Source organism: Notothenia rossii (assembly GCF_949606895.1).
Source record: "Notothenia rossii genome assembly, chromosome: 7".
In the NCBI taxonomy this organism is placed as follows: Eukaryota; Metazoa; Chordata; class Actinopteri; order Perciformes; family Nototheniidae; genus Notothenia; species Notothenia rossii.
Genome location: NC_136905.1, coordinates 1,712,448 through 1,738,181, shown reverse-complemented (window position 1 = coordinate 1,738,181; position 25,734 = coordinate 1,712,448). Strand labels below are relative to the sequence as shown.

The following is a 25,734-nucleotide window of genomic DNA, read 5'->3' as shown; positions in this document are numbered from 1 at the left end:
TCTTAAAATAATACAAGGATTGGATGTTCATCAAAGGATTTTCATGGCAATCGATTTGCAGCCAATCAGAGACGAGACTTCTGCTGCACGCACCCATCATGCGCTGAGGCAGACAGAGCGCATGCGCAAAGGCACTGATACTACGGAGTTAACTTAGCACGGAGGAGGTGAAGGGCACGGCACGTGGCGCGCCCAAAGGAGAGAAATCAGCACTTTGAGACTAGGTAACGGTAAAAACTATTTATCAACGGATTCAAAACACTCAAGATTTAAAACACTGCAAACATCAAAGTCCTAGCACCTGGTATACATGTTATTTAACGACCGAAAACAAAGTAATGTTAGCTAACGTTACCATAGCTAGGTAGCAGCTAGCTAGCTACGTAGCAGCTAGCTACCATGCTTTGAAAGTGAGCTGTTCTATGCCATCATTACTGCAGGGCGATTTTTTTAAATGATGCGCAATATGCGTGCTCGAGTGGCTGAGCGTGATGTGCAGTGAATGTTTCAGAGTTACTTTTTCGCAATATTATTTAATAAATAGTTTAGCTAGCTAACTAGCATACATTGTCACTAACTCCTAATGTTAGCTCAATCCTTAGTTTTATAATTGATTCTTTCGTGGGCATAATGTTACACACAATGCACATTATCCATATCTTTTAGAACCTATGTTAAGGCTATAAACAGAGGTGGGAGAAGTTCTCAGATCTTGTACTTGAATAATGGCCCGTCCACACACAGGCATGAAAAAAATCTTTCAAAGCTTCGCCCATTCACTTGAATGGGGTGACGTAGAAGATTTTTAATCTTCGCCGAACTGCATTGTGGGGAGCGGAGCATGGCTTTGCAAGCATTGTGAGCATCAAAAGTTGAGCAATGTTCAACTTTTGATGCTCCCGATGCTTGCGAAGCTGGCATCAGCCAATCAAATCCCGTTTATAAAAATCCCGTGAGTGCAAGCGCTAGCCAATCAAACCGCGTGAAAGCTGGGAGAGCCAGACCGCAGTTCATTTCCTCATATTCCAAACGAGAAATTACGGTAGCAAATCACCCGGTTCTTTACGAGCAGGACTATTTACCGGGATACAAACCGGAGGAACCAGGCATGGAGGGAGGTGGCAGAGACAGTGGGTGAAACTGGTAGGTTTTCGCCTGTTTGGAGAGTTTATATCCAGTTTACTTCATTTTAACATTGCTATTGCTTTGTATGTCGGGGGCGGGAGATTCATGTGATTGGTTGTTGGTCGCGTTGCTCGCAAAAAATTGCCAAGCTTCAGACACGCCCAGCATCAAGATCTTTTAAGATTTTTTTCATGCCTGTGTGTGGACGGGCCGTAAGAGTAGAAGAACTCTAAGTACCTGAATTGGTATTACTGTACTTAAAGCTGCTGCTGTGTTATTTAACTTATTTTTGCTCACGCATGTGCAAACTTGTGTCTCTTTTTTCCCCTCAGCTGTTAGCTGCAGTACCAGTAATTGCAAACTACCAAGAATAAACAGCAGCCAGAGATCCTCAAGTAAGATTTCTTGCCATATTACAAGTTTTATCAATTCTCAATGTCCTATGTGGTATTGCTATGCAAACAGTGAAAGGATATGGAAATCATCAAGGGGTGGCTAACATGTGTTTTTCTGCTGACCCTGTCCAGAGCAGTACATTGCTTTGCTTCCAGGTGGTTGCTCCTGTCTGCATCTCCAAGCTCGAGGCATACCGGCCATCAGTGGCGGACTGGCCATTGGGACGTTCGGGACGAATCCCGATGGGCCGCTCGGTCCACTTCGGTACCGTCAGGGGCGGACTGGCCATCTGTAGAATCACCAAACGGCCGGGTCGGTTCGCTGTTTTTAAACGGCTTCATTGAAGTTGCGCTGACAGGCGACAGAGGTCCACCGTTTCCCAGTCTGCCCCTGCCGCCAATCATCTACTCTCGGTAATACACTGACTATAGATAAGTACTGTACCTTATAAACCCCCGCTTAAAACACCCAAACTGACATTTTCTACACTGTTAACATTAGGAAACACTTAAGAAAGAAAAGAAAGCTGCAGGAGCTGATCACTCCTAAAATACAATTGGCCATACGATCACCAGTAAACAACAACAACAATCTGCACTAAATATTTTTTGGATTCATAAATGTTTTGTGACTTTTTCCTTTGTGCACCTTCAGGGAGTTCTCCCCTCACAGCTGGACACTACATGATAGCAGAGGACCAGACCATCGTCAGTGGCAGTGTCCTGAATGTTGTCGACGCCCTGATGCTGATGTTTGCAGCATATTACTGCCTCAACATCAGTTATCACTCAGAACTGGGAGCTACCCTGGAGTTCTTGCAGAGGTAAGACTTGAACTGTGATTATTAAGTAATTCCATCTTAAACCACAGAGTAGAGGATTGTGCACATTTCTGACACACGATAAGTGCTCCTGACAATACAAGATAATCAAGATAAAAAGATTATTGTGCTGCATTCTGTTTAACATTATGCTCTCGTTTTATCTTGGGTTGTAAATTCAGCGTACCCCTTTCCTTTGCAGTGGTGTGCTTTGGCTCCTCTTAACTTATTAACATCAACACAACAGCAGAGTAATACAGCCATGGAGCAGGTTTAGTGTATGTGTGTGCTCTATAACAGAGAAACACACAAGTCTAATTAGAAGATTGTACTTCTACCACTAAGTAAAAGCTTAGCGTGAGTGTCAGCACCTGATGACAATGGAATCTGACGAGGAAGACGCAACTATTTCTTGCACCGAAATGGGATGGGCACCGGAACCTGGTATTATTGCAGTGAACAAACACATTCAAACTTCTTTCGGTTAACTACGATGCTTTTACACCGCTCACTCTGCTACTGACACGCACCTCATCTGCCCCAGTTACACACACACCTCTCAAGATGGCCCTTGTAGCTACCCACATTCAAATGATCTTCAAGTGACCGCTTGCTCCTGTTTACAGACCTGCTGCGATACTGTCCAGTGTGATAGTGATGACTTTATAGAACAAAACTCTATTCAAACCAATGCTTTAAATGTACAGATATGATCATAACAGTTCATGAAAAGTACATTGAAGAGTAGCATTGTCCTTTGACTTCAAGCTGTATAACTGTAAAGACAATTAATGGCTGTATCATCCACAGGATTTGTAATTAAACACTAAATGTAAGTGTACTTCTGTCTTAACAGGTGCCTATTCAAGATCAATCCGGACAAGGGGACTAAAGTGGAGAGGAAGGACTAAAAACAGCACTCGATAAAGGTGTATTCATTAATTACAAATGTCGCTGACTTTGAATGGAGAGAGTAGAAACACACACACAGTCATGTACACACACACACACACATAACTGGTAGATTTCTTTAGTGTTTATAATTGTTATCTTTTGAACAAAATGTTGGGAAAATGTTGGCTATTGTTGAAATGTTTCATTGCCGGTCTATTCTGCTATATATAATATATTTTATTTAATGTTTTTATTTTTGTGATGTATATTACTATTTTCAATAATATATTGTATATATAAATATATATATTTGTGATTTTTTTCCTACAAAACATCTGACAGTTAATGTAAACTTTGGCTTTTGCAAAGTAAAATTCCATGTTTTCTTTGTGTTTTACATGTCAATGGTCTGAAGTTCGCTGACGACACGACCGTCATCGGCCTTATCACCGACGGTGTACAGAGAGTAGGTCGAAAACCTGACATCTTGGTGCCAGGATAACAACCTCCATCTCAACGTCATCAAAACCAAGGAGCTGATTGTGGACTACAGGAAGCAGCAGAGAGAGGGACACGCCCCCATCGCCATCAATGGGACTACGGTGGACAGTCAGCAGCTTGAGATTCCTCGGTGTCCACATCACTGAGGACCTGACATGGACTCTTCACTGAGGACCTGACATGGACTCATCACTGAAGACCTGACATGGACTCGTCACAGAGGACCTGACATGGACTCTTCACTGAAGACCTGACATGGACTCGTCACAGAGGACCTGACATGGACTCTTCACTGAAGACCTGACATGGACTCGTCACAGAAGACCTGACATGGACTCGTCACAGAGGACCTGACATGGACTCGTCACAGAAGACCTGACATGGACTCGTCACAGAGGACCTGACATGGACTCTTCACTGAGGATCTGACATGGACTCATCAGTGAAGACCTGACATGGACTCGTCACAGAGGACCTGACATGGACTCATCAGTGAAGACCTGACATGGACTCATCACTGAGGACCTGACATGGACTGAATTACACTTGTGTTACTGGAGCAGGTAAAGCATACAACAGATACTTTCAGCATTATCGTAGCACGCAGTGGAAGCTTGGATGAAACACAGCGGACTTCTAAACAATGAACACCCGCAACTTGGAAGAAATAAAGTTGGGTTTTATGCGTTCTAATATTGCAATGCAAACCCATGATGTAATGACAGTAATTCAGAATAATTGAGTCATTGAATGCTCATTTCAGTCGATTTAATCAAACAAAACACAAACATATTGGACATGGCCTCAAGACTGTAACTTCTTCACATTCTGTTGAAATAGTCAATTACTAGCCTTATCTCACACATTGCTGTTTTGAATCTCTAATATGTGGATGACAGTTGAACTGCATGATGTAACATGTATGCCATCTGCTGGAAAGACGACGTTTCGCTCTGTTGGCGTTGTTTGGACAACAAAAATAGAGTGAAGCTCTCATTTCATAAACAATCTTTGAGTACAGACACCGTCCTGCAGAGAGCACACAACCCAACAGCACGTTGTTGTTCTAGCATCACTTTACAAAACGTTAGCATTAAGACACTAAGACTAGCTGGTCCCTTGCAAAGGTGAGTCCACCTTAAATGAGCAGGAGATGATCAGCAGGTCAAAGGCAGGACACAGGAACTTGGTCCTGAGGAGATGTAACGATTATTAAACAAGAAATAGTCGAGTCAAGGGGTCGAAGAAATGAACATTTGTGATTATTAGCGAATCGGTTGCAGGTGGGTGAAAACAGGCTTAGGGAGTAACGTATTACATATAACGGCATTAGGATACAAAATAGACAAATGTATTCCCTTACCAACACAGTTGGTCTTTTTAAACGATTACGCCATTTAAATCTTTTGTCACCAACTTTGCAGATCTATTTTTCCTCTCCTGTGTGGACTCTCATGTGTGACTTTAAACTTCCACTCCGTGAAAAACCTTTCTTACAGACTGAGCAGCTGTATGGTATCTCTCCTGTGTGGATTAGCATGTGGTCCTTTAAACTTAAATTATGTGAAAAAGCTTTCTTACAGACTGAGCAGCTGTGTGGTTTCTCTCCTGTGTGGATTCTCATGTGTGTCTTTAAATGTCCACTCCGTGAAAAAGCTTTCTTACAGACTGAGCAGCTGTATGGTATCTCTCCTGTGTGGATTCTCATGTGTTCCTTTAAACTTAGACTATGTGAAAAAGCTTTCTTACAGACTGAGCAGCTGTATGGTTTCTCTCCTGTGTGGGTTATCATGTGTCTCTTTAAATATCCACTCCGTGAAAAAGCTTTCTTACAGACTGAACAGCTGTGTGGTACCTCTCCTGTGTGGATTATCATGTGGTCCTTTAAACTTACACTATGTGAAAAAGCTTTCTTACAGACTGAGCAGCTGTGTGGTTTCTCTCCTGTGTGGATTCTCATGTGTGACTTTAAATTTCCACCATGTGAAAAAGCTTTCTTACAGACTGAGCAGCTGAATGGTTTCTCTCCTGTGTGGATTCTCATGTGTGTCTTTAAAGGTCCACTCTGTGCAAAAGCTTTCTTACAGACTGAGCAGCTGTGTGGTATCTCTCCTGTGTGGATTATCATGTGGTCCTTTAAATGTCCACTCCGTGAAAAAGCTTTCTTACAGACTGAGCAGCTGTGTGGTTTCTCTCCTGTGTGGATTCTCATGTGGTTCTTTAAACTTCCACGTTTTGAAAAAGCTTTCTCACAGACTGAACAGCTGAATGGTTTCTCTCCTGTGTGGATTAGCATGTGGTCCTTTAAACTTCCACGTTTTGAAAAAGCTTTCTTACAGACTGAGCAGGTGAATGGTTTCTCTCCTGTGTGGATTAGCATGTGGTCCTTTAAACTTCCACGTTTTGAAAAAGCTTTCTCACAGACTGAACAGCTGTGTGGTTTCTCTCCTGTGTGGGTTCTCATGTGTCTCTTTAAATGTCCACTCCGTGCAAAAGCTTTCTTACAGACTGAGCAGCTGTGTGGTTTCTCTCCTGTGTGGATTAGCATGTGGTCCTTTAAACTTCCACGTTTTGAAAAAGCTTTCTCACAGACTGAACAGCTGAATGATTTCTTTTCAGCACTACGTTGTGGATCACTGACAGATTCATGTCTATTTTTCAGTGAGTTTGAGCCTGAGGCAGGTTCTCTGGTCTCCTTCCAATCAGCACTGTCTTCAGTCTCAGGTTCAGAAGAGTCTTCAGTGTCATGTTCAGAAGAGTCTTCAGTGTCGTCCTCAGTATTTGGTTGTAAACTGTTCTCTGGATCTGAGTTCCTGGCTGGTTCTGGTCCTCTACAGTCATCTCCATCAGCTTCTGTTTCCATGTGTTCAGTTTGTCTTTGATGAGGCTGAGAGGACTGAGGTTTCTCTTCATCATCTTCACTCTTCACAGGGTCAGGAGTGAAAGTGGACTTGGTGATATCAGCCTCCTCCAGCTCCTGAAGCTGCTCTCCTTCCTGTTCCTGCTTAATGTGTGGGGGGGTCTCTGGGTCCTCCTGGTCCAGACTGGTGCTCCACTCCTGCTGGTCAGGGAGAAGCTCTTCTTTAACCACCACCAGCTGCTGGACATCTACAGGAAACAGGAAACACAGTCAGAACAAACTGTTAAGTGTTAGCATTTAAAAATCTCATCACCATTACAATGGGGGACATTTTGCAGCCCTAATTAATGCCTTTGTTTTTATATTTTCACATTATCTTTCTTAGTCCCACCTATTGTGTATTTGTGTTGGCTCAAGTCACCTCATGTAGCCCAGCCCCTTTCCACTTCCAGTTAAAAATGTAAAAGGGTTTTTTCTTCTGGCGTAGCACTAGCCGCAATGTGAACAATGAATTGTATTTGGGATCGTTCACAGATACACTACGCCTACAGTAAAGAATCAAAATGCTCTGTTACAAATTAAAATCCTGCATTCAAACCTTCTTTAAGTAAAAGTATGCAAGTATTAACAGAACATTTGACGGCACCTTCCTATGTAACAGTAATTATGGTGCAGTAAAATGTTCCCTGTCAATGCTTAATTTATGTTGTTTCTTGATTATTTTGTATGTTGCATTTTACTTCTGCACATGTTCAAAGTTGCGCTTGTATAAATGATTATAGATGAGGGAACCTGCTAAATGTTCACATATGTGTGTTTTTTATATACAGTACCAGTCAAAAGTCTGGACACCTTCTCATTCAATGTTTTTTGTATATTTTAATTTGTTTCTACTTTGTAGATTAACACTGAAGACATCAAAACTATGAAAGAACACATATGGAATTATCTAGTTAACAAAAAAGTGTTAAAAAAATCAAGAATATGATTTTTATTTTAGATTCTTCAAAGTAGCCCCTTTTGCCTTGATGACAGCTTTGCACACTCTTGGCTTCTTTCAGTCAGCTTCATGAGGTCGTCACCTGGAATGGTTTTCTATTAACAGGTGTTCCTTGTCAAGAGTCAATGTGTGGAATGACTTGCCTTCTGAATGTGTTTGAGACCATCAGTTGTGTTGTGCAGAGGTAGAGTTAGTGCACAGTGGAAAGCCCTATTTGACTGCTGTTGTAATCCATATTATAGCAAGAACCACTCAACTCAGTAAAGAGAAACGACCGTCCATCATCACTTTAAGAAATGAAGGCCAGTCGATCCGGAAAATGTCAAGAACGTTGAATGTATCCTCAAGTGCAGTCGCAAAAACCATGGAACGCTATGATGAGACTGGTTCTCATGACGACCCCCCCGGGAAAGGAAGAGGAAGAGTTACCTCTGCTCAGAGGATAAACACATCAGAGTTACCAGCCTCAGAAACCGCAAATTAAAGCACCTCAGATTAGAGCCCACACAAATGATCACAGAGCTCAAGTAGCAGACAATCTCAACATCCACTGTTCAGAGGAGACTGCGTGAATCAGGCCTTCAAGGTCCAATTGCTGCAAAGATCAACTACTGAGGATGAACAACAAGAAGAAGAGAATTGTTATAATTGTTTGGGCCAAGAAACACAAGGATTTGACATTAGACAGTGGAAATCTGATGGGTCCAAATGAGAGATTTTTAGTTTCCAACGTCCGTGTCTTTGTGAGATGCAGAAAAGGGGAGCGGAAGGTTTCTGCATGAGTGGTTCCTACCGTGAAGCATGGAGGAGGGGGTGAGATGGTGGTGGAGGGGGGGGGCTTTGCTGGTGTCACTGATGGTGATTTATTCAGAGTTCAAGGCACCCTTAACCAGCATGGCTACCACAGCATTCTGCAGTAGCCAGCAAAATATAAATCATATTCTGGATTTGTCAACACTTTTTTGTTAACTAGATAATTCTAGTTAAAGGTGGGGTAGGTAAGTCTGAGAAACCGGCTCGAGATACACTTTTTGTTATATTCCATGGAATGCTCTTAACAGCCCGATAGCAATGAATATCTGAAGTGCTTTGACAAAAAATCCATAAAAAAATGTCATCTGTGGAAGCCGTGGCGCTGTAAAAAGCACGACCAATCATCTGAGCCGGCTAAAGTAACTGGATGGCCTACCTGCCTGTCAGCCTTCCATCTGTGCACAAACTTATCTCGTGCCTTCATTGGTCATGTGCGCAGGGCCGCCCCTCCCTACAGGCCAATCACGCAGGCTGCATGGGGCCCCGCCTTGCACAGGGGGCCCCGCCCAGAGGGCCTCAGCTCCTGTGCACAGTTCTCCGCTCAGTTCTCCGCGCACCCCCCGGCAAGAGTGAGAGAGAGGTGACAAGGGGAGCACGTCTGTAACCCGACACCGTTGCATTGAATCGACATCTGACCAATCACGGCTTGGATACGGCCACTAGTGCAGGTGAAGAGATGACGGTGAAAAGACAGTTTCAGTCCGGCGTAAGCAAGAGGGAAACAAAACAAAACATGAAGAAACTACAGCATCACTCGAAGGTGGGTTATTGTATGAGTCAAATGTACAACTTGCGAATGTTGTGTAAGTCAAATTGCCAATTGCCATATTAAAACATCAGCTGCAATTCACGACATGAAGAAGGCAGTCTCTGCAGAGCATATAGGCTAATGGAGATGCAGTTATTTCCAGCATTCTTTATTTAACATTCATTCAAGTCTGTTATGCCTTTTATCTGCTAATGTACAGGAGGAAGAGTGATAAACTGTCTGTCTAGTTGCAGTGATGCAAACACAGCTATGTTGAAAAAAGAGAGAACTATTCGAAGCAGAACAAAAACAGCGTAATATACCATCTGACAATGACAGATTTTTCTTTTGGGATATTTTACAAATCACTCCGCTTTCAAACTCTATTCTTGTTATTTTTAACAACTTTTTTTTGTTACAGTCATATAGTAATTTATACCTGTTAATAATTGAGTCTCTAATGTCTCATTAATAACTATAATGATCATATCAAGGTGTGCCTTAACCTCACTGAGCTGAGGTTATTTGAGCCTCTCAGGAGAGCTCTCTTCCACCTGGTTGTAGAAAAGCTCTTTAAATTTGTTAGCATAGCTAGCTAACCAGATGCTAATAACAACAGATCGCCACTGTGCTTACAAGACACAGCCACGCAAACACTGCGGCATGTGTACGGCTCCTTATGGGTACTGCAATATTTGAAGAGCTGGAGCAGCGTTCCGATGCTCTCCGTTACACCTTCCAGACGAGACATAACCACGTGAAGACCTATGGTGAAGACACGTTACGCTCGTGTTGTGTTCAATGAACCTCTCCTTGGCCAGGAAAAACAGGCACTCGCTTGTTTAATTATTTTGCGATCTAGATTTCTTCTTCTTTTTTGAAGTGAGAAGTTGTCCGTCCTGAGTCGGACGGACGGACTGACGGAGATGCTCAGCCTCTGCCCTTAACTCCTAACAGTCATCATCATGTCAACCACAACACAGAGAAATACTGATAGAAATGTAGTTGTTGAAACATTGCTGACAGAGGGAACTACATTTGAATACAGATTTAAGAAATATCAGTTTTTGAGCATGTCATAAGCATGTTTTGTCTTGACTATATTACAACTATATTATAATAATATAATATAGTATTTATATTATTAAATTGATTATGATTATTAGTAGAAGTAGTTTATTTGCATTAATTATATTTTAATATTTTTGAGGCTAGTATTTGGCAGGAAATGCAGACGTATTCACCTGTAAACGCATACTGAACGACATACATGCATATTTACCATTTACCTCACTGCATAAAAAAGTAACTGTTGATAATAATAATAAACAGGAATTATATTTGAAAAGTAGCCAACTTTGTTTCCAAAAAAAAATGTTTCACTCCTTTCTGTTCGGGGGGGGGGGGGGGGGGGGGCCTCATCTCACAAGGGGCGGCCCTGAATGTGCGCGTTCGTGTGTGCTGGAGGAGGGGCTCTGTAAGGAAGTGGCAGATTTTTACGGTTGTGTATTTTCAAATTCTAGTGCCCTCGAGCTGGTTTCTCCAAAATGACCTACCCCACCTTTAATGTGTTCTTTTATAGTTTTGATGTCTTCAGTATAAATCTAGAAAGTAGAACCAATTTAAATAAATAAAAAACGTTGAAAGAGAAGATGTGTCCAAACGTTTGACTGCGTCTAATACGAGTGTATATCTCTCTCAAAATATATATATATATATTCTGTGTATATATATATATATATATATATATATATATACATATATATATATATATATATATATATATATATACACAGAATATATTATAAATACATGTTGGCAATAATTGATTGATGATGGATTGATTAACTTTAGGGATGTCAAGTTAACGCAAAAAAAATATGAACGGCACTAATTATTTTAACGCGATTAACGCATGTGTATTTTTTGTCCTCGGCCGCCCTGTAGTTTCAGAGCGCATCCAGTTTAAAATACCATCTACAAGCTGATGCTGACAGCCCCGCTCCTGCTGCCCACTTGTGGCAGACCACACTTCCACGCTCACCGGCAGGCACCGACTGGCCATCGGGAGGACCGGGAGGATGTGTGTATGTGTGGCCCGAGCGACCGAGAGAGAGACCTTACGTGTATTGTTGTTGTTAGCATCTGGTGCTAGCTAGCTGTGCTAACGGATATAAGGAGCTGTTTAAATGAAAACAGAGGAGCGACATTTCGCCACAACTGCGCCGAGCACTTGACTTTATGCAGGTAACACACACACACACACACACACACACACACACACACACACACACACACACACACACACACACACACACACACACACACACACACACACACACACACACACACACACACACACACACACACACACACACACACACACACACACACACACACACACACACACACACACACACACACACACACACACACACACACACACACACACACACACACACACACACACACACACACACACTTTTGACAGCATCCATCAAACTAGATGTTTTTGCCTTAATGGTCTGTTTTCTAATATTTCTGTGTTTCTGAACCACGTCTGTGTCTGCATATAATGTTTGTATTTAGTCTCCTCAGGGTTCCCGCGGGGTCTTAAAAAGTCTTACATTTGATAATCTGAATGTAAGGCCTTAAAAAGGTCTTAAATATGACCAAAAAAATAAGAAAGGTCTTAAATATGATTTAGAAGGTCTTAAAAATGATGGGATTTGAAAGGTACTTCTGTGTTGCGATAGCGTCTAAATGTGTTTTGGGGGAAATGTCCGGGCTGCAAAGTAACCAGTACGGTAATAGCCTTTCAGTTCCCCCCAACAATTTGAATTAAAAATAAATCAACATGGAACCAGTAATCACTAACATTGTTTCCCCCGGCCCCTTATTGGAGAACACCCAGCTAGTAACCTAGCAACCAAGCTTCAGCTTGCGGCAGTCAGAAACTCATGTATCTTCTAATCTACTTACAAACTAATATGGGAATTGTCTGTTCAACCGTATTTGGTTGGAAAACATCGAATTTATTGCTTGGTTGAAACCAGTGGAGGGGAACGTGTTTGAAGCCCGCTGCACCTTTTGAAAAAGAAATAAGCGTTTGTTTTGCTAGTGCAGCGTTAGCTACTGCAGCAGCTCCCACAACAACACCGGGGGACCTCCGGGCGAAGTTTGGGTCTACGTCAACCCTAAAAGCGGAGGTGCTGTAGACGCTAAATACCGTAGCTAAACACCAATCATACAACAGCAACGATGAAATAGTGTAGCCAATTTAATTTAAGGGGTAATTTCTCAAAATGTTCCCCGTGTGGTTTATTCACCATTACAATAGCCCCACCTAACATAATTTCCACCAGCCGCCACTGGAGCTGGGACCAAAGTAACAAAGGCTACCATCAGTAACTCATTACGCCGCCAGGGACTCAAATCCTGCAGTGCCAGACGTGTCCCCCTGCTTAAGCCAGTACATGTCCAGGCCCGTCTGAAGTTTGCTAGAGAGCATTTAGATGATCCAGAAGAGGATTGGGAGAATGTCATAGGTCAGATGAAATAGGGCTGTGCAATTAATTCTATTTTAATCCCGATTACGATTATGGCTTGCGACGATTATGAAAACAGCATAATTGACAAAATACGATTATTTTGCTGGGTGCGCTTTCGCCCCTCCCTAAAAGACCACTCGGCCACGTGGGAGTGACATGTGTTGTGAGTGTTCAGCGCGAGCGAAGATGTCAGAACAAGAGCAGCAACTCGTTAAAAAGAAGGGTCGCGGGGAGATTCCCAGTCGATCGCGAGATCTGTCTAAAAATAGACCAACAATATTTAGTTTTATCGTTAATAACATAATCTTCCTGTGCCAGAATAATGCACTTGAACGCATCAAAGCTTTGTGATTGGCTGGCGTCACCCCATGTGTCGGGGCGTGGCTGGTGGGTACTATTTAGCTGACATTGTCCGTGTCAACAGGAGTGACCGTCCGCACACACACAAGACCGCAATTATGGCAGAATCAAAAAAGCCCAAAATATATAATGTTCACTCCGAGTGGGAGGATGATTATTTTGTTATTTATTCCAATTCAAAGTCCATCTGTCTCATCTGCAGTGCGAGCGTGGCTTTATTGAAGAAGGGTAATTTAGGAGCGGCATTTCAAAACAGTGCACAAACGCTACGAGACGGAACTCCCTCCTAATTCTGCCCTACGCTCCCAAAAGGGGAGGGGCCTGAGAGGACGGCTAAATGCACAGCAGTCCATTTCCACCAGGCCCAACAACAAGAGCAAGGCTGCTACCATAGCATCTCATCGTGTCAGTCACGTTCTGGAGAAACACATGAAGTCTTTCAAAGACGGCGAAGTTGTGAAAGAAGCATTCCTGGAGGCTGCCGACGCGCTTTTGGGGGACAGTAAAAATAACAGACGCATTTCAAAAGGTTTTTGATATAATAAAAACTCAAGTTAGATACCGTTATTAATCAGCTGTAAGTTTTAGTTTGAACTTATTCATTATGATTATTGTAGAAAAAATGGTATAAGAATGCAAACTTAAATTGATTATAGTCTATTATCAATTCAGGTTTAGAAACTAGTGTTGCTTGCATCCTATTTTAAAGGCATTTATTTTTATACTCTAATAAAATGCAACAAAAAAAGGGTTTGATTCTTTTAATGTTGTTTTTTATTGCTCTTTGCAGCAGATTCCTGTGTAGCTTCAGATCTGAGTTGTCTTATTGGTAGGCCTAATTTATAATTTTGTAGCAACACTATTTTTATATAATGGCAAAGAAAGGGTTCAGAGTCTTTTCTTTTGTCCTGTGTCATGTGAGGCAGCACTGCCACAAGCTCCTCTTCAGAGAGGGTCTTCAGTACAGGGGGCAATATGTTCCCCTGCCTGCGCTCATCTCTGAAACCAGACCATGTCAACAGGCTGGTGTTTAAGAGATGACATGAGCAGCCCTACCAGCATGGTGTGACCATGGTGGCCAAAACATTTTGATTTGGTCTTAAATTGTAGTTCAACATTTATTTCCTGTTACTTCTGGACCATGACGGTTGGCCAGCCTTCAACGTTTAAATGAGTGGAATATGTTGAATAGGTTTTACCAAAATGTTACCGATAACTTCCTGCTTCTCAAGACCGATACCGATAACCAATAATAATATAATATATATATATTAAATGAACCTGTAGTTTTTTCCTCGTTTTAGCCATGGGTTCGTCTCTGGCAAACTTCTTGCCTTTTTCAAAAGCCTCGTGGATAGGTAAAGCCCCGGTGCCTTTGCAGCTGGTTTGGATTTGCCGCTAGTTTAGCAGCGCAGGCGTCTTCGTATTTTCAGACCCGATCAGCAGTCGAGAGGAGCCGAGCGCATCCGCGAAGCACACCAAATGGCGACGTCAGAGTTCCCGTTTGCGCAATACCGCTTCAGTTGCGCCACTTATGTGACAGACAAGAAGAGTATGTGACAGACAAGAATAGTCAATTCTAATGTGTAACACTTAATGTGGAGAAAGAGATGTCCTGTATGGGTTGATTGTGCGTTGATCTGTTGGTAATGCCTCGGGGTTCCGGTGGGCATGTAAACAAATGCATAATGCTGCGCTATACTTTGTGGCCTCACCCAGTTGCATAGCGACACTTATTGTTTAGGTGTCTGTTAATAAGCAGGTAGTCATATCATTAGCTAGAACTAGCTAGATCTGATCAATGTGGACATAAACGCGAGTGAAGTCTAATCTGACGGGAGAGAGATCAGCTGCTGCTGACGAGTCGACACGCAGCTCTGCATTATCACATGATCACATGCAGCGGTGAGCGGACAAAACACACTTCAGGTTAGAATATCACACGTAGCTATTTTAATGACCTCTCAAACTACCGTAACCAGTTATAGATATGTTTAGTTTTAATGTCGGGTTACTCATTACTGGATCCGCGAGCTGCATGATACTGGCATAATAGATTGCCCGATCGGGCAACCAGCAGGTGAGGCTTCATTGCCCGAGCTAAATACTAGATGGCCCCGGGCCATCGGGCAGTCCTTAATGTCGAGCCCTGAAGAGACTCTATCTGAGTCTGCGCACCAACCAAAGAGAACCAAGTCTAAACCGCGGTATCTCTTCAGCTAGTCTTGACCAATCATAAATGTAAGGCAACGCCCTGTGTAATAAAATGTATTGTCGCACGAGGTTCGAGGCTCTTGACGGATTTGGTGGTTACAGATTACAGCTTTGCTGCCTGTGATTCCCAAAGACGTGATGAATCATTGGCCAAGTAAAATATATCTTTTGCTCTCTTTACAATAAATAGTTCAACTTAGAAGTTGTCTGTCTTTTCTGGAATTCTGAACCCAACAATAGAAAATGCGAATTCATGTTTTCAAACCGGCAGTTAAAGGGTTAAAATCCTGAAAATAATTGAATATTTGGTATTTTTTATCAGAGCTGAAGTTGATTGAAAGATTTAACCCCAAAAGTTAAAAAATATATTAATCTGTTATCATTTTATAGCTGTGTTTGGAAGTGGACATTTTTGTCTCGAATGACTAATTTGCGTAGTCGATTTGTTGCAAAGGGGATTAAAGACCGATTTGAAAAATTGAAATTGGAATTCCAAAGTAGATCGAGGAAATAGCCTTGTTACAAAGATGCAGGCCGTTTGCACCAACAGAACCAAAGTTATTGCAAAATGAAAAGTGAAAAATGACCCATATGGACAAAAACGTCCACAGTGATAGCGGAGGGCTAGAGGAGATCAGCATGGAGGAATAAATACCAGCAACAGTGAGTGAAAACCGTGTGAAAACGTTTGACCTCTGTCATTGCCAACAAAGGGTATATAACAAAGTATTGAGATGAACTTTTGTTATTGACCAAATACTTATTTTCCACCATAATTTGCAAATAAATTATTTAACAATCAGACAATGTGATTTTTCTGGATTTTTTTTTCTCCTTTTGTCTCTCATAGTTGAGGTATACCTAGGATGAAAATTACAGGCCTCTCTCATCTTTTTAAGTGGGAGAACTTGCTCAATTGGTGGCTGACTAAATACTTTTTTGCCCCACTGTATATGTCCGTGCGGAAACAATACCCCCAACCTGTAGTTCCATGTGTGAATTATGTTTCAGTGTGTTAATAAGTGATCACTACACAGTATGTATTTTTATAAATACGTTTATTTTGGTAGGTTTGCTCTTCCGTAATACATTTTAATTATTATAATAAAGTACATGTGTCTAATAATACTTACATACTTTTACTTAAATAAGATATGAATGCAGTACTTTAACTTGTGATGGAGTATTTTCAGTGTGGTGTACTTTTACTTCAGGATTTACTACCTGCAGCAAGTGCTGCTAAAGGGTCTAAAGTGTTATTAATGTGATAATAAAGTGCTACTGAAGAGTGTAAAGTGTTAATTAAGGGTAAAGGGAACAGACCTGCTCTGTGGATCCGAAGCTGAGGCTGTAAAACAGCGTCCAGTAGTTTCTGGAGTCTCTTGTTCTCCTCTTTGGAAAGAGACAGCTCCTCCTCGAGCTCTGCTATTGTTTGTTCAAACAGAGCAAATATCTCTTCATTAGCAGCAGTGAGTCGCTGCTTCTTCACCGACAGCAGCATTTGGACTTTACTCATGTTTCCTAGATCACCTTTTCCTGCAGACTCCGTTAAACACACCGTTTCTCTCTCCGTCAAACTCTCAATCTGACTAGTGTTGCTAACGTGTTTCCAGCTAGCATGCTAAGCTAGCTCCTATAGTCCGAGGTAAACGCTCCAGAAAAGAGAGCACAGTCCATTCAGAGGTTTATCCAGACACAGAGATGATGGATCAGTAGTGCTGGAGCTCACACACACTTTCTCAGGAACACAGAGAGAGAGAGAACCGTAGCGACGAGACGCCACATGGATCCAGGTTCTTCTTCTTCTTCTTCTTCTCTCGGATTTTGGCGGATTGCAAACAGCTTTAAGGTGCATACCGCCACCTACTGTACAAGGAGGTGCATCACCATATCATCCTATCACCACTTGTGGAATTATACCATTGTGTTGTTTACGTTTTTTTAAATTATTCCAATCAATCCTGTTTCACTCAAATACTTAAGAATGGCCTTCCTGGTAGCTCTTACCCCCTCACCTTCTGTTCCCAGTGTCCCCATCAGGCTCCACTCCCTTCCTGGTAGCTCTTACCCCCTCACCTTCTGTTCCCAGTGTCCCCATCAGGCTCCACTCCCTTCCTGGTAGCTCTTACCCCCTCACCTTCTGTTCCCTGTGTCCCCATCAGGCTCCACTCCCTTCCTGGTAGCTCTTACCCCCTCACCTTGTGTTCCCAGTGTCCCCATCAGGCTCCACTCCCTTCCTGGTAGCTCTTCCAAGTCACTTCCTTCAGAAACGAAGCAAGTATACTTCCAAGGCACGGCATCAGAAAACAAAGAAGAATGGAACAGGCTAACAAGTGTGCCACTCTCTCTAACGGTTTCCACATAAACTGTACCGAAAATAAATCCCTCACGATGTCTATCTAATTATGAACTTGCTTTACTTTCACGGAACACATTTTTGGTGATAACAAATGCAACAAAGTAACATATTTACCAACACATGTTCTACGCCACTACATACTTATATTTAAATGTGCGCTGCGTCGGTTCAGCCATTCTCCGCAAGGGTTTTTGAAATTGGTCCGTGCCCATAGCATTGTGGGGATTTGAAGGACGCGAAGTCTACCCATGTGCAGCCTCGAAATTACCCCCAAACCAAGGACGTGGCCTCGGTGGAATTCCAAGTATGCTGGAGATTGGAACAGTCCTTCGGCGGCACTCGATAACGTAGTATCCTTTAAATATTGGCTTGGAAGCCAGTTTCCTTTGAGAGTGGATTTAAAAGCAACAGCAAGCGGAGGAATCACTAATAAATGTGAGTATTGGGTTTTAACTTAGTTAATTTAAAGTAACGTCACACACGTCAAACCCAAGGGGCATTAAAACGTACATTTTCTTTAAATAATACGGATAAATATGTGACGCTAACTATAGCTAGCTGGACGTACTGCACTGTTGTTTACACTTATTTTTAATTCAATTCAGAAGTTCACTAAAGTCATACAGAGATCTTGGCTCTGTTATAGATAAGTTATACTTTATATTACATAAATAGACCAAAGTGAAAACATTTAGACTGGTATTCAAACCTTTTTTTAGACAGATTGGTCCCTTGGTATAGCCTACAGTACGGTGGGATTTATAAAATGCTACCCTGACGTGTGGCTGCTGTTAGCTGTATTTATTTGTCTGACATGTTGCAATGGTTTACTGTTTATTAAACTTTGGGACAACATTACAACCTTTGTATTCAGCTCATGCTGCTTTGAGGTAGGGCTAAAAGAAAGCCTATTTTAAATATTTCCACCAGATTTGATCATCTTTTATTTAGGTTAAAGTGTATTTAATTTATCCCAATCCCATAATAATAAGACAATCAAAAATAGACAGCAGCCTTCAGCTTAATGTTAGTTTGTGCAGTGCTGTCAAAGGGATGCAAGCTGTGACTGTCATTGCATCTCTTTAGTTTTTTAAAAACCAGAACAGTACATCATTTAAAATTATCCTTGAGGGATTGTTAGTCTGAAATGCTTAGTTACATTTTGCAATAATACTTTTGCAACCCTGTGTTTAATATGATTAATTCACTTTTTTCTTTTTGTCTTGTTTTTCTCTGTAATTAGGAAACTTCTGGAGAAATGGATCTGCTGGAGAAAGACCCCTAACCCCAGCGGATCATCAGGACAGAGCTGCCATCCACCTGGACACCCCGTGGTGCTGAAGAAAGCAAAACGCCAATCAGGAACATCCTCCACCCAGACCTCTGCTTACTGCCTTCCTACAGACTTGTGTCTTAGTTTCAGACAGGCCCGGCTCCAGAACAAAATGAGTCAGGGTGCATCTGAGATTAGAGAGGGTGCAGTGGTAAAGTGCTATTTTTATAAGTGTGGAGTGGACCTAACACCCTCTAGGGGGGTCCTCACCTCCTCTAAGGGGGTCTGGGGGCATGCTCCCCTGGGAAGGTTTTTTTTAAAATATTGAAGTTAAAAGCATCAATCTGGTGCACTTTGAGAGCAACATGAAGAGATCTATGGATCTATGTGCTCTTTGCTTGATTCATGCCTTCCCAGCCACTTATCACGTGCAAGAGCATGGCGCCAGTTGTTGTGGCCAGTTGTGGTGAAGGCATCTGACTTACTTGAACCGAAATGTCTACATGCATAGCAGAAGATGGCATCTTTTTTAGATGAATATTCCAGCCTATCTCTGTTTTGAAACCATGAGCTGCAAAATGAGCGTCTTACCCCACTGTACAGGCGAGTTGGGTACTTTTTTAAATATCCCTGGGCAGGCTCTGTTTTGCCGAGGTCCTCTGGCACTTACGGGCCGCCGAGGTGTGGCGATGTTTGGGGCAACAAAGACGGCTGCGGCTGCTCCGCCTCTGTGGGCGAGGCGGGCAAAGCCGGCGAGTCGGGCGTTAGTGGCCACGATAGTGGCCGCGGGTAACGTAATGTCCCCGACCCCATGATCTGAACTGTTATATTAACTGCTGGCGATGAGGGCTGGTTGTTTTAACCATTTTCTAAGTTCCATCATTGACTGCTGTGTAAGCACCTTGCAGATGACGAACGTGCAGCGGCACTAAGCCATCTGTATGTCAAATATGTCTTGTAAGTCTTAAATGATATGATGAATTGGAAATGGGGGACCCTGATGTAAACAAGACGAAAGTCTTTCTCTGGTCTGCATCCCCTTAACAATTGTATGTTTTGAGCTGTACTGTACTGTACCCAATATACAAGCTGTTAATAAACTTTTCAATCAATCAATCAAACAGGTCACGCGCACGGTGCACCTGACATAATAACGTTACTTACCGTTTAAATTGACCAAATAAATTCTTCTTCTTATTATTATTATTATTATTATTGTTATTATTATTATTATTTGATTTTGTATGTGTCTTTTCTTTTAATAGATATTTAACGATTATAGCTTGAGTCTGTCTGATTCCCCAAACAGCTGCTTCTATATACTTGCTGCACATACAATACAAATAAACAACTTGATAAACACACTTTTGCTGATATTTGTGTTACTGCTGGTGATGTTAAAGTACATGATTGATTTCCACTGTCTCAATGATGAAAGTTATAATAATAGAAGACATGAAACTGCAGAGAGAGGATGGATATATTCTTTTTTTTTTCACTTAACTTTTTATTGACATTTTTATAATCATACAAAACCACATATAGTTCAGTATACACTTGAATTAGAAACCCATTGAAGAAGAAAAAAGAAAATACAAATAATAATAAAAACAAGCAAACAGTGACATGGAAGCTTTCTATCCTATTTTAATGCAACATCATGGTCTGGTTCCAATTCTCAATTTGTGGTGTCGTTCATTTTTCTTTTATATTCAACCCATTTTTCCCATTTGGACTCAAATTTCCCTTCCTGGACCCTCAATATGTGTGTGAATCTCTCCATATCAAATATTTCCTGTACTACTCCCAGCCATTGCTCCTTTGTAGGTGGATCTGCTTTGTACCATGCTCTGGTAATTGTTTTCTTGCTTGCAGCCAGCAGCACCTTAATCAGGTATCTGTCCCCACCCTGTGTGTTTTCCTGCACCAGATTCCCCAAGTATAACATCAGGCCGGTCTTAGGAACCTCATAACCTAATATCCCCTTCAATACTCCCCATACTTCCTCCCAGTATCCCTTCATCTTTTGGCATTTAAAAAAAATGTGTGTGTGGTCTGCCCCCACCTCGCCGCATTGCCTCCAACATGCGTTCTGTTCCGGGGCATACCTCCCTTTTATCTTTGGGGTTATGAAGTATCTGATTATGTTTTTCCACCCAAATTCCCTCCATACCCTTGACCCAGTAGTTGAATGCTGCACTCTACATACATTATACCATTCTTCCTCTGTCATATCAATCCCGAGTTCTTTCTCCCACTTTTCTTTTATATATAGAGTTGAATTCCCCCTACTCTCCAACAGAGCTTGATATAGAGCTGAAATCACCCTGCCTTTCTTCCCTTCATATGCTTCAATCATTACCTTAATTACCCCATTTTGTTTAGTGTTTTTATCCATTTGTATTTCTTTTATATAATAGTCTCTCACCTGTAAGTATCTAAAATGGTCACCCCTTTCCAGATCGAACTTATCTCTTAGATATTGAAAACTCTGCATTTCCCCTTTTTCCACCATCCTACATATTGCTGTGATGCCCCCTCGGGCCCATCGTTTAAAACCTGCATCTTCTTTTCCCGGCTGGAATTTATTATCATTTGTTATCCATCTCAAAATCTTTGTCTGTTTTCCTATTTTGTATCTCTTTATTACCGTGTTCCAAGTGTTTAGGATGGATATATTCTTACCTCTACTTTGTGATAAGATGGAAATACAAAATTAAATAGTTATTGTTAAACACATTGTTCATTTCATTTACTGAGGTTTTATAACCATCATTTACAACATGTGTACATAAGCAGTGGAATAATAGGGTATCTCTAGGTCATTCAACTGTCTTCAGTTTAATTTGATTAATACAAAAAATAGATCATAGAAAATGTTTAATTGTGTATTAAAGCAGAGCGGGGGGTCACAGTGCTGCTGGACCTGGAGGTGCTGACCTGGGGTCAGTGGGACATCATCTGGGCAGGTTTAGGGGAAGAAGGAGAATATAAACTGTTATGATCACAGCTGTTAAGATTAGAACACTATTATTGTTAAGAATCAATCTTTTTGAGCATTAAGTAAATGTTTTATTCATTATTTGTATGTGTCTTGCAGTGTCAGTTTTCCAGATTTTGTGTGTGTGTGTGTGTGTGTGGTGTGTGTGTGTGTGTGTGTGTGTGTGAGTGCGTGTGTGTGTGTGTGTGTGTGTGTGTGTGTGTGTGTGTGTGTGTGTGTGTGTGTGTGTGTGTGTGTGTGTGTTTGTGTGTGTGTGTGTGTGTGCGTGACATTAATAAACACATTTGCCAACATTAGTTTAGCTGCTGTTGTTATTTTACTGCCATGATTGTTTTACTCTGCCTTAGGATTGCAAGTACCCAGGGTCAGGAGAGAGTCAGTGGGAAATCCACCGCTGCTTCTTGGCCGTGGTTTGTCCAAATGGATGAGGTATTGGGACAGAGGCCCTCCATCACACCTCCTGTCTTCATTTCCTCCATCCCAGAAGACACAAAACAGCCAAGTGCAGCAGTGGGTGACCAGGAAGTGGAGGAGCAGGAGGCGGATGCAAATAGCCAGCCAGGGCCATCACAGGGGAGAAAGAGGAAAGGGAGAGATGAGCTACTGGAACTCATAAAAGAGGATATGAGGTACCAGAGAGAGGCAGAGGAGAGGAGAGCCCAAGAGAATAGGGAGAGGATGGACCGACTGTTTTCCATACTGGAGAAAATTGTGGACAAATACATGTTTATCACAGCAATAAATAATGTAATCAACTGAAAAAAAAGACTTCTATTTTTTATTAACGACATATTATATATAATATATACAACATATATAACATAACAGCAAAAAACACACAACAGCATAAAACACTAACAAACACAACAGTTTAACGATATACATCGACGAGACCAGCCTACGCGGTCTCGTCGGCCGCATCCTGCGTCGACCGCGTAGGCTGCGTACCCCGAAGGATGCAACCCCTGAATTGAGACCCGGCCACCGCCCGAGTTGGACCTCTGACGTTACACGAAAGAAGAAGAAGAAGGAGGTGCGGGTTCAAAAGCTGTCAAGTTTACAGTGTTAACAAAATAAAATATACTGCTGTTTCTGGTTTAGTTTACGACAGATATATTCTGTTATTGTTTTGATATTTATAACACAAAAACGATGGAAAAAACCCACAGCAACACAGAAAAGATGGTCTTAACATGACCCAGCGGTCTAGTAGTTAATAAAAAACAATAATATCAAAACAAATTATTACTACTAACTTTATTGTGAAATTCAAACAGAGTGGTAAAAGAATAGTTTCCGGTCTATTCTGAGCCCGATCTCTGTAGATAAATAAAGAACTACGACAGATGTGTAATATTTAATGCACCCAAACCATTTATTACAATCCATTCATGTGATGACTTTCAAAGAGTAAAGCAAGCACTGCTGAATAAAGTATGATTTTATCTTTTACGAAACGTTTTTTTTTATATGGAATGCAGTTGGAGGTCAACCAATCACAGAGCTTGATGCAAAGCAGAACGATAGCTGAGGATTCTGGGTAGTGTAGTGTCTTCGGCCATCCTAAACTGAACAAATATTTGTTTCTCCGAATCGAAGGGGAAAATTACAAAAGCATTATACACAATTTAAACCAATCAATGTTGTGTAATCAACAAGGATAATCTGGTGTTTTTGATGAGTAGTGCAGATATCACTGTAAAATCAATCGACAGTAAAGAGGATACTTACTTCCGGATGTAAAATCCTGCTTTATCCAATGGGAATGGACGCTCACATTGCTCTCCATCCATCCATCCATCCATCTTCTCCCGCTTATCCGTGGTCGGGTCGCGGAGGTAGCAGTTCCAGCAGAGAGCCCCAAACTTTCTTTTCCCTGGCCACATCAACCAGCTCTGACTGGGGGATCCCAAGGCGCTCCCAGGCCAGAGAAGAGATATAATCCCTCCATCTGGTTCTAGGTCTACCCCTCGGTCTCTTCCCAGCTGGACGTGCCTGGAAGACCTCCCTAGGTAGGCGCCCAGGTGGCATCCTAACTAGGTGCCCGAACCACCTCAACTGGCTCCTTTCGACGCGAAGGAGGAGCGGTTCAACTCCGAGTCCCTCCCGGATGACCGAACTTCTCACCTTATCCCTAAGGGAGACACCAGCCACCCTGCGGAGAAAACCCATCTCGGCCGCTTGTACCCGCGATCTCGTTCTTTCGGTCATGACCCATCCTTCATGACCATAGGTGAGGGTAGGAACGAAAATGGCCCGGTAGACAGAGAGCTTTGCCTTCTGGCTCAGCTCCCTTTTCGTCACAACGGTGCGGTAAAGAGACTGCAGTACCGCTCCCGCTGCTCCGATTCTCCGACCCATCTCACGCTCCATTGTTCCCTCACTCGAGAACAAGACCCCGAGATACTTGAACTCCTTCACTTGGGGTAAGGACTCATTCCCTACTTGGAGTGGACAGTCCATCGGTTTCCTGCTGAGAACCATGGCCTCAGATTTGGAGGTGCTGATCCTCATCCCAGCCGCTTCACACTCGGTTGCGAACCGATCCAATGAGTGCTGAAGGTCGCAGACCGATGAAGCCATCAGAACCACATCATCTGCAAAAAGCAATGGTGCAATCCTTAGTCCACCGAACTGCAGACCCCCTCCCCCACGACTACGCCTCGAAATCCGATCCATGTATATTACAAACAGGATTGGTGACAAAGCGCAGCCCTGGCGGAGGCCAACCCTCACCTGAAATGGGTCCGACTTACTGCCGAGGACCCGGACACAGCTCTCGCTTTGGGAGTACAGAGATTGGATGGCCCTGAGTGAAGACCCCCTCACCCCATACTCCCGCAGCACCTCCCACAGTGACTCCCTGGGAACCCGGTCATACGCCTTCTCCAAGTCTACAAAACACATGTAGACTGGATAAGCATACTCCCAGGCCCCCTCCAGGATCCTTGCGAGAGTAAAAAGCTGATCCGTCGTTCCACGACCAGGACGGAATCCGCATTGTTCCTCCTCAATCTGAGGTTCGACAATCGGCCTGACCCTCCTTTCGAGTACCTTAGAGTAAACTTTCCCGGGGAGGCTGAGTAGTGTGATGCCTCGGTAATTGGCACACACCCTCTGATCCCCCTTTTTGAAAAGGGGAACCACCACTCCGGTCTGCCACTCCTTCGGTACTGTTTCCGACTTCCACGCAACGTTGATGAGACGTGTCAACCATGACAGTCCCTCAACACCCAGAGCCTTCAGCATTTCTGGGCGGATCTCATCCACCCCCGGGGCTTTGCCACTGTGAAGTTGTTTGACGACCTCAGTGACCTCCCCCCGGGAGATTGGTGTCGATCCCCCTTCATACTCCAGCTCTGCCTCTAACATAGAGGGCGGAGTTGTCGGGTTCAGGAGTTCCTCAAAGTGCTCCTTCCAACGCCCTAACACTCCATCAGTTGAGGTCAACAACGTCCCATCCTTACTGTACACAGCTTGGATGGTTCCCTGCTTCCCCCTCCTGAGGTGTCGGACAGTTTTCCAGAACAACTTTGGTGCCGCCCGAAAGTCTTTTTCCATGTCTTCTCCAAACTTCTCCCACACCCGCTGCTTTGCCTCGGCCACGGCTGAGGCTGCTGCCCTTCGGGCCTGTCGGTACCTTGCAACTGCCTCGGGAGTCCCCCGAGATAACAAATCCCTGAAGGCCTCCTTCTTCAGTCGGACGGCTTCCCTGACCACCGGTGTCCACCAGGAGGTTCGAGGGTTACCGCCCCTTGAGGCACCTAGGACCTTGAGACCACAGCTCCCCGCCGCGGCTTCGGCAATAGAGGCTTTGAA

The 25,734-nt window shown here is 42.8% G+C and overlaps 1 protein-coding gene and 2 long non-coding RNA genes across 4 annotated transcripts; 1 reads left to right on the top strand and 2 right to left on the bottom strand.

Annotated features, from left to right (window-relative positions):
* On the top strand, positions 1–4,070 carry LOC307047130. Its single transcript, XR_013810349.1, has 6 exons — positions 1–224; positions 1,458–1,520; positions 1,653–1,934; positions 2,176–2,344; positions 3,198–3,270; positions 3,651–4,070. It is a non-coding gene; the product is annotated as an uncharacterized lncRNA (long non-coding RNA).
* Positions 4,071–4,489: 419 nt separating this feature from the next.
* On the bottom strand, positions 4,490–17,434 carry LOC307047122 (uncharacterized protein). 2 transcript variants are annotated; one of them, XM_079693869.1, is made up of 3 exons: positions 16,606–17,434; positions 6,199–6,844; positions 5,205–5,342 (listed from the first exon to the last, which is right to left on the bottom strand). In XM_079693869.1, exons 1-3 carry the CDS (start codon positions 16,796–16,798, stop codon positions 5,291–5,293), a joined length of 891 nt encoding a protein of 296 aa, XP_079549995.1. In that variant the 5' UTR covers positions 16,799–17,434; the 3' UTR covers positions 5,205–5,290. The 2 variants fall into 2 exon arrangements, with proteins under 2 accessions (XP_079549994.1, XP_079549995.1); XM_079693868.1 differs by having other exon boundaries at positions 4,490–6,844; positions 16,606–17,431.
* Positions 17,435–20,845: 3,411 nt separating this feature from the next.
* LOC307047136 lies at positions 20,846–22,407 on the bottom strand. The gene is made up of 2 exons (XR_013810358.1): positions 22,275–22,407; positions 20,846–21,875 (listed from the first exon to the last, which is right to left on the bottom strand). It is a non-coding gene; the product is annotated as an uncharacterized lncRNA (long non-coding RNA).
* Between the last annotated feature and the right edge of the window lie 3,327 nt (positions 22,408–25,734).

What these genes read in the sequence shown, in the direction of transcription:
- LOC307047122 (XM_079693868.1), bottom strand. Translation starts at nt 16,798, where the DNA reads ATGAGTAAAGTCCAAATGCTGCTGTCGGTGAAGAAGCAGCGACTCACT. An exon ending in GCTTCGGATCCACAGAGCAG is followed by an intron (nt 6,845 to 16,605) that starts GTCTGTTCCCTT and finishes TGTTTCCTGTAG; the next exon opens with ATGTCCAGCAGCTGGTGGTG.